The sequence below is a fragment of the Sceloporus undulatus genome, chromosome 9 (genome assembly GCF_019175285.1).
Source record: "Sceloporus undulatus isolate JIND9_A2432 ecotype Alabama chromosome 9, SceUnd_v1.1, whole genome shotgun sequence".
Classification (NCBI taxonomy): domain Eukaryota; kingdom Metazoa; phylum Chordata; class Lepidosauria; order Squamata; family Phrynosomatidae; genus Sceloporus; species Sceloporus undulatus.
This window is the reverse complement of record NC_056530.1, coordinates 27918187-27926967: the sequence shown is the minus strand read 5'-3', so window position 1 is coordinate 27926967 and position 8781 is coordinate 27918187. Positions and strand designations below refer to the sequence as shown.

Genomic DNA, 8781 nt, shown 5'->3' with positions numbered 1-8781 from the left:
CTCACGTTGCACTTCTGGGCTTGCAGAGTAACATCCAAAACCCACAAAACAGGGATACTGGTCAGCCAACATCCACAAAATGCAAGCATGTCTTATGTGCATTTTTGTGGACCAGTTCAAGGTATCCCTGTTTTGTGGGAGAGTTCAAAGATACAGCCATATTAGTCTATAAAATCCGTATGTGGATAGATCTTGTAGCGCCTTTGGGACTCACTGAACGGAAGAAGTTGGCAGCAGGAGAAGTAGACTTACGTCTAGGAAAGCTCCTGCTGCCAACTTCTTTCTTTCACTGAGTCTCAAAGGTGCTGCAAGATCTCTCCACGTACTGCTTCTACAGATTTACATGGCTATGTCTTTGACTACTGTACAAACTTAACATAAAACAAAACAGCGTATCTGACTGTATATCCCCTTATCCTGGTCAGCCAAGGCAGAAGGCCATTTAACATGAAAGTCTTAGCCTGCCAGCTAAAGACAACAGAGAAGGGGCTGGTCAAGCCTCCCTTGGAAGGGAGTTTTAAAAGCTAGGAGCAGCCACCAAGAAGGCCCTCTCCGAGTTCGAGAAGGTAGTGGGACGCAGAATGAGATTACACTCAACCCTCCATATTTGTGGCTTTGATTATTCACGGATTTGATTAATATGTTCTCTCTAGGAATATCTAGGTCCTCCAGCGCAACTCTATGGTCAACTTTAACAAAGTCACACTGAAAGACCTAGAGATTATTCCTAGAGAGGACACTCTACTAGGCCTTTGTAGCTCCTCCAGTGAAACTCTATGGTCAGTGTCTGTCAGACGTTGACCACAGAGTTGCAATGGAGGACCTAGAGATTCCTAGAGAGATGTCCTCTCAGGTGAAAATATGGCGTTTTTGTTATTTGCGGTTTTTCCATATTCATGGGGGTCTTGTGCCCCTAACCCTAGCCAATATGGAGGGACAAGCATATATAGATTTGGAACCAGTGACGTGTGTGTGTGTGTTTTATGTCTCCCTTTAACAGTTGCAGGGAACAGGTCCTCCAGCGGATCAGTTCGTCCGTACTCCGTTCACTTCGCTTGGACCGAACCCCCCGGTTCCCGGTTGAAACAATGGCCCCATTGCGCCAAGCCTGGGCCAAGGAAACCGTGGCGCTGCTCACCCCGTCTTCTGGAGGGCAGCACCTCAGTGAGTGTCCCTTTGTACCCCTTCCCTCCTTCACCTTGGACCAGATCCTTATGCCCTTCAGGCCTCTTGCCAATATTGTTGTCGTTGTGACTTTGAGTCATTTCCAACTCATGGAGACCTGAAGGCAATCCTATCGTGAAGTTGCCTTGGCAAGTTTCTTCAGAGGAGGTTTGCCATTGACATCCTATGAGGCTGAGAGAGTGCGACAAAAGGACCGCTGTGAAGCAACACTCTTCAAAAGTTACTATAAGGGACATCATGCAAGGGAGACTTGGTTGTTGTTGTGTGCCTTCAAGTTGTCTCCGACTTGTGGAGACCCTATCCTGGCATTTTCTTGGCAAGATTTGTTCAGGAGACGTTCGCCATTGCCTTGCCCTGAGGCTGAGAGTGTGCAACTTGCCCAAAGTCAGTGGGTTTCCATGGCTGAGCGGGGATTCGAACCCTGGTCTCGAGTCTGACACTTATCATAGGGGAAATGAAAGGAGTTCTGAGCATGCACAGAGTGCCTTTTCAGCACTATCTGTGCTCGCTTGGCTCCACGGCCGGATTTTCTCTAATGTAAAGAACTATTGCAAACCAGAGAGCCTCCAACCTTTCCCAATGGAACCTAGTCATCCATCCAAAGCAGTTTTAACCTAGTTTCTTCCTTTCCCCCAACAGATATCTCCTCCAACCAGACCATGCTGCTCCGAAGAGGAAGATGTACCCAGGTCTCGCATCATGTCACGTTGGCTGGTAAAGGCTCCGTCTTGCATTGGAATATAATGCAACACCCTTTCTCTCAGGTTGCATCTGCACTGCGGAATTAACCCAGTTTGGCACCGCTTTAACTGCCACAGCGCAATGCTATGAAATTCTGGGACTCGTAGTTTCTGCAGTGCAGATGCACGCTCTCTCTCTCTCTCTCTCTCTCTCACACACACACACACACACATTCCTCTCAAGGTTGTCACAACTTGTAATTGATCTCACAAAGCCAATCATAGCCCTGCCTGCTATGGTTTGGATGGTTCTGTATGGGCACATTCATGGAGTCCAGTTGGCCCTCCATGCCCACTGATTCTGCATGCGTAGATCTGCAGCTTTAAAACATTTGGAGGGGAAATGTTTGAGCATCTCAGGTCAAAAACAAGCCAGGATTTTGCCATTTTACTATGCCACTGTATATAATGGGACTTGGGCATCCATTGATTTCGGAGTTCTGGAATCAAACCCTAGCGGATACCAAGGGTCCACTGTGTGCCAGTGCTGCTATGGGGCAGAGCAAGGCTGCACAAGAGATCATCCTGCATGGTGCCCTGTTGTTGTTGTGGTGGTGGTGGTGGTGTGCCTTCAAGTCATTTCTGACTTATGGCAACCCTAAGGTGAACCTGTTACAGGGCTTTCTTGGCACGATTTGCTCAGAGTGGGTTTGCCATTGCCTCCCCCTGAGGCTTAGAGAGAGGATTGAAATCCCATCTCACCCAGTTGGATTTGCATGCCTAAGCTGGGATTTGAAGCCTGGCCTCCAGCGTTGTAGTCCAACGCTCAAACCCCTACGCCACATGGGCACAGGTGCCCTACATGGCTCTGGTTGTCAAATACAGTTGCATATTGTGTCTGCAATGGAGATTGCAGTGATGCATTGCAGCCTGCAGTGTGGGATCCCGACTGTTGCTGACATATTTCCACCTGTCTTTGCACCTTCTTGCAGATCTTGGTTGGCAAAGCTGGGTCTTGCACCCCACATCTTTCCTCTTCACTGAATGCCTGGGTTGCCACTGCCGCCGAAAAGAAGAGGGGCCTTCCTTGGCCCTTTGGATCCAAGAATGCACCCCTGAGCCCCCAAACCTTCAGACGGACAGAGGCCCAGAACAGGTAAAGGACAATGTCATCCTCGCCATTTTTTAACTTTGCACCTGAGTGCAAAGGCAGAGTACAACCTTTGCTGGTTATTCAGGGTTGCATTGCTAATGAAAAAGATGGCATCACACTAATATATCCAGGGATGTCGCTGGTTATTATTATTATTATTATTATTATTATTATTATTAAGCTTTATTGGTAAAGCGCTGTAAATTTACACAGCGCTGTACATACAATCAATTAAAATATGGATCTGCATTGTTTTAATGCGTAAGCCGCCCCAATTTTGTTGCACAGAGAAGTGGGATATAAATAATAATAATAATAATTATAATAATAATAATAATTTATTATTATTTAAAAAGTGTTCCCTCTTTCGCCAGAAACGCTGCTGTCGGTCCCACTGGACTCCGCTCTCCTTCGTCTTCTTCAAAGAGGATGGCTCCTTGCTGGTGCAGCTGGTGCGCATGATGCGCCACTGCCACTGCCAACCCTGAAGCCGAACCCCAGTCCCGGAGTGGCATGCGAAGAACCGCCATCGCCACATGGACAGCTGGAAGGAAACGTCCTCAAGGGTGCCCCTTTTTGGCACTGGAAACCAGAGGAGAGGAAACCAACTAGTCCAGGAACACTGACAGTGTGAGAAAGAAACTCTCTTCTCTAAGCCGCTTTGGCACAGGATCCAAGCGCACCGTCCGCATTGCAACCTTAACCGGTTTGAGAAACTGTCTTCTGGGGCTTCCCAAAGAATCCTGGAAATCATATTTTTCCCCCAAGGGGTTTGAGCATACTCTACTCAAAACCAGATCGACCAAGATATATCCCTGGTATTGTTGGACTATACCTCCTATCATCCCTTACAGGGGGTTGATAGGAGCTGGACTCCAACATCTGGAGTATCGCAACCTAACCGTCACTACTGCCCAATGCGTGAGGCACATTTCCATTACATTTGGACAACAACTCCCATCAACGCAATGTGTGTTTTTGTGGGGTTTGTGGGGGCTGTGTGGCCATGTTCTGGAAGAGTTTGTTCCTGATGTTTAGCCATCTGTGGCTTTGGCATCGTCAGAGAACGCTGGCATGGAAGAGAGTGGGGCATACATATACCCGACTCTCTTCCATGCCAGCATTCTCTGAAGATGCCAGCCTCAGATGCTAACGAAACGTCAGGAATAAACTCGTCCAGAATATGGCCACATTGCCCCCAAAACCCCACAAAAAACTATGGACGCTGACTGTGAAAGCCTTTGACTTCACATCCAAATGCTATCCATGCTGGATGGGGCTGATGGGAGTTGCAGTCTGACCCCATAACATGCCAATCCCTGTCCTAGCCCCAACGCCACTCTCCCTGCTTTCTTAAACGTTTGAGGTTAAGCTTTACAACTGGTTTATAACTCTCAATGTAAATTTAGCCCAAAATGCCAATTTTCTACTTTGGCACCGGGGGGGGGGGGGAAAGAAAAGACCGGCTGGGCACATTTTGTATTTTTTATCACTGTAAAGAAAAAACACGCCGACTTTGCAATAAATATGCACCAAATATTTTAATATTACTTGACGTTGAACTCGGTCTCCTCTTTTTCTTTTCCCATACAGGAAGAGAAAAATGTTGCATCAAGCGGGTCCAACATTTCAATCCCTTCCCAGACTATTTCAATGTATGGCTTTACATCTGTAAAGGCTTAAATGCCATGTGGAATCCTGGGGTTTGTAGTTTAGCAAGGCCTTTAGCCTCCTCTGTTAAAAAGTGCTGGGGCCTCACCAAACTGCAGACCCCAGGATTTTGTAGGATGGAGCCATGGAAGTTAAAGTGGTGCCAAACTGCATTACTTCTACAGCGTAGACGCACCCTAAGTCTTCAACAAATGTAGGTTTTGCCTTCATCAGAGGCAGCCAACCAGTGTAGTGTTGCGTGAATAACTGTAGTGTAAAATTGGACTCCAACTCCCAGAATCCCCTAGCCAGCATTGCTAGTGAGCCAAAGGTTATGCGCAACCAGTTCCATTTCCAGCCAGCGAACAAATCCAGCCAAGTCACCATCTTCCACCAAGGGTCCAGACCAGTGTATCCCAAACTTTGGTCCTCCAGATGTTTTGGACTTCATCTCCCAGAATTCCTTACCATTGCCCAAGCCAGCTGGGACTTCTGGGAACTGAAGTCCACTCGGAGGTTCAAAGTGTGGGAACCGCTGGTCCAGACTAAGGGAAAATATGACTCTAGACAACTTGGGATCGGAGCAAGTTGGTGGCCAGATCTCAGAGGAACATCTCTAAAGGTTCACGCTCAAAGGACCCTGAGGAACCAAAGAAGGGTAACACCAGAATGACCTGAGATGCTCAACCCAACCCACGCATGACCTGAGATGCTCAACTCAACACATGCACGACCTGAGCTGCTCCATCACTCCATGACTTTCTTGGCTTTTAAGAAACGCTTCAGGCCGAAGACTTGCCAAGTGGTCAGACCCACCAGGCTGAGCATGGAGAAGACGCTGAAGTGGAAGACGCGCATTCGGGTAGATTCTGCAAAGACAAAAAGGAAAATTAGTATCAGAACTCATTATTTGTTGTTGTCCATCACCATCAAGTCACCTTGGACTTATGGCGACTCTATGAATGATAAAGGTGGGGAAGGAGGAGAGAAACCAGGAGAGAAGAAGGGTGGACAGCCTCAGAGTCTTTCCTGGGTCTGGGGACATAAGCCATGCAACCCCAAACCACTCACCATTGGTGTCCCGCATCTCCTCCTTGCGTTGCTTAATGAAGGCAAAGTCTTTGGCGATGGATTTGGAAAGGTCCTCAAGCCGGCGCAGATCCACCTCCAGGGGCTTGAGTTTCTCTGTTTTTGCAACCTGTGGCAAAAGGAAAAGAGCAAGGCAAGCCCACTTCCAGGCTGGGCTAAACAGTGCGCTGTTCATGCTCAGACTCTGCATTTGAAGAAGTGGGGGGCACACAAAAGGCCTATGCTCCCATTATCCTTTGCACCCTCCCCATGCCATGAAGGCTAGCCCAGCTTGCCAGCCAGAGCCACCTGCCAAGGGGGCAGCCCTATTTGGGGTCAACCCTGGCAAACCAAGCATTGTACTCACATGTTTGTAATTCCGGGCCTCCACGCCGCGCTTGATGTTGAGGGTGACCAGTTGGTCAGGGACCTGGGAGTTCCCTGGAAGACCCAATGAAAAAATCATCATCATCATCATCACCATCATCCTGCTTTCCCCGGAAACTTAGTACCCAAATACATGATTGGTAAGTAAAGGGGAGCCAGAGTGGCATGGTTGTTTGAGCGTTGGACCCTGAGACTAGGATTCAAAGATATAGCCGTGTTAGTCTGTAGAATCAGTACGCAGAGAGATCTTGTTGCACTTTTGAGACTCACTGGAAGAAAGAAATTGGCAGCATGAGCTTTGATAGACTTCAGTCTACTTCCTCAGATGCATTTGGGAAGTAGACTCAAATGCATCTGAGGAAGTACAGTAGATTTAAGCCTACGGAAGCTCAAGCTGCCAACTTCTTTCTTTTGGTTAGTCTCAAAGGTGTTGAGAAGTTGGTGATAACCAGGTGCCCAGCCTTGGTTTCCTCTTGTACCTGGCCGTCCGCGGCTCCGAAAGCAAATCTCGTAGATGTCACAATCCTCGGTGATAAAGCTAAGCTGGCCTTTCTTGGCATCATCCTTGGAGTAAAGGAGGTGTCCAACGGAGTCGGTGACCTGAGCGGAGAAAAGGGCCGTGAGATCAATTCGCCCGGAGCAAGAGTGCGTTTGGACACATGCGAAGTAGAAAGGGAACGAAGGAGAACGAATCCTGTGCAGAAACTCAAACTAAAAACAGCCTGCATTGGTCATGAAGCCTAGTGGTCTACATTAGGCAAGTCACACTCTCTCAGCCTTGGAGGAAGGCAAATGCAAACCCTCCTTGCCAAGAAAACCCCAGTATGGGTTTGCCTTCTGCGGTGTACCTTCGTTTCCGAATTATGGAGACTCTAAGTAGAGTATATTTTTGTGCACAGCTGTGAAAGCTGGAGAGGGAAGAAAGCTGGCAGGGAAAGGATCGTCTCTTTTGAAATGTGGCGCCGATTTTGGAGATGTTACGGATGAAGCGGACGGACGGACGGCCCCAAAGACAAATAAACGGGTCCAAGAGCAAACCGAGCCCAAACTTTCCCTGGAAGCCAGGATGACTAAAGTGAGGCTGGCGCACTTCCGATGCATCATGGCAAGCCATGACTCACTGGGAAAGAGCATGGTGCTTGGGCCAATTGCTAGACAGCAGGAAAAAGCCAGAGAGCGCGCATAACAGCTGGGTTGATTTAGCCAAGGAAGCCTGGCTTTGCAAGACCTGAGCATGACTCTTGGCGGGAAGGTGCATCTGCATTGTAGAAATAACGCAGTTTGGCACCACTTTAAATACTCCTAGAGAATCATTTTTGTGAGTCGATGTGCCTTCTACAACATGACAATAAAATTTAAAACTGCCCAAACCATCTAAAACAGCATAAAGTAACATTAAAATACACAAAGGTTAAGACATGACTAAAACTAGTCTATATATGTCTATCTGTGTCTATCTATCTGACTATAAGATAGATACAAGATGTAATAGAACTTATATCCTGTCTTGTCTCTCTCTCTCTCTCTCTCTCTCTCTCTCTATCTATCTATCTATCTCTGTTTATCTCTATATCTATCTAGCTATCAATCATAGATATAATACATCTTGGCTAGTTTCTCTATCTATCTATCTATCTATCTATCTATCTATCTATCTATCTATCTATATTTATCTAGCTATATACTAGATCTTGGCTAGTTTACATCTACCCATCTATCTATCTATCACAGATATAATAGATCTTGGCTAATTTTTCTCTATCTATCCATCCATCCATCTATCTATGTCTATTTGTCTATCTTATATAATAGGCTTTGTCTAGTTTTTCTATCTAGCTGTCTATCTATCTATTGCTGTATCTATTTATCTATATATAATAGATCTTGGCTAGATTATCTATCTATCTATCTATCTATCTATCTATCTATCTATCACTTGTCTATCATTTACCTATACCTCTTTATCTCTCTATCTATCATAGATAGATAGATAGATAGATAGATAGATAGATCTTGGCTAGTTTCTCCTATCTATCTATCTATCTATCTATCTATCTATCTATCTATCTATCTAGCATGGTCTATCTATTTACCAATATCTATCAAATCAATATTATTGCTTGATCAGCAACACACTGTTTGCTTTTGCTCCAGCATCTTTTAGTCAGAGATTTTGGGAGGGCCTTCCTTTGCAGGGCATGCCAGCAAGCTGCAACTCCTTGGCAGTTCCTCCAAAGCAGTATGGAAGTGGGTTATTTCTGCAGTGCAGATGCCAAGACCCAAGCCTCTCCCTTCCTCACCTTGAGGTCGATGCTGGTCCCTGGGGAAACCTCATACTCTCCAGTCACCATCACATCTTGCTGCAATGCCTCCTTCAAGCACTTGGGGGTCCCTGGGGGGAGATGGAAGGAGAGAGCCCAGCATCCCCAGACCATCAGCAGAAACACCAGCATCCCTTCCATCCTCTTCCCGGACCAGATCCTTAGAAAGATTCAACAGCAAGACACGTGTCAGGGTTTTCAGACGAGACACTCCTTTGCCTCGAACTGCAAAACCCCAGATTTTACAAAGCAACAAAAAAGGACCTGGTCCCTTTAAATGCTCCTTTGCAGCCCTCCCTTTCTTGCATGCATGGATGCATGCAATTGCACGTTGTAA

The 8781-nt window shown here is 46.6% G+C and overlaps 1 protein-coding gene across 3 annotated transcripts; it reads right to left on the bottom strand.

Annotated features, from left to right (window-relative positions):
• Positions 1–4201: 4201 nt before the first annotated feature.
• On the bottom strand, positions 4202–8781 carry LOC121915060 (transmembrane emp24 domain-containing protein 10-like). Of its 3 annotated transcripts, XM_042438891.1 has the most exons (6): positions 8709–8781; positions 8424–8604; positions 6603–6723; positions 6104–6177; positions 5740–5866; positions 4202–5537 (listed from the first exon to the last, which is right to left on the bottom strand). In XM_042438891.1, the coding sequence occupies exons 1-6, from the start codon at positions 8762–8764 to the stop codon at positions 5416–5418; spliced, it is 681 nt and encodes a 226-aa protein (XP_042294825.1). In that variant the 5' UTR covers positions 8765–8781; the 3' UTR covers positions 4202–5415. The 3 variants fall into 3 exon arrangements, with proteins under 3 accessions (XP_042294825.1, XP_042294826.1, XP_042294827.1); XM_042438892.1 differs by having other exon boundaries at positions 8424–8772; XM_042438893.1 differs by lacking the exon at positions 4202–5537 and having other exon boundaries at positions 5833–6177.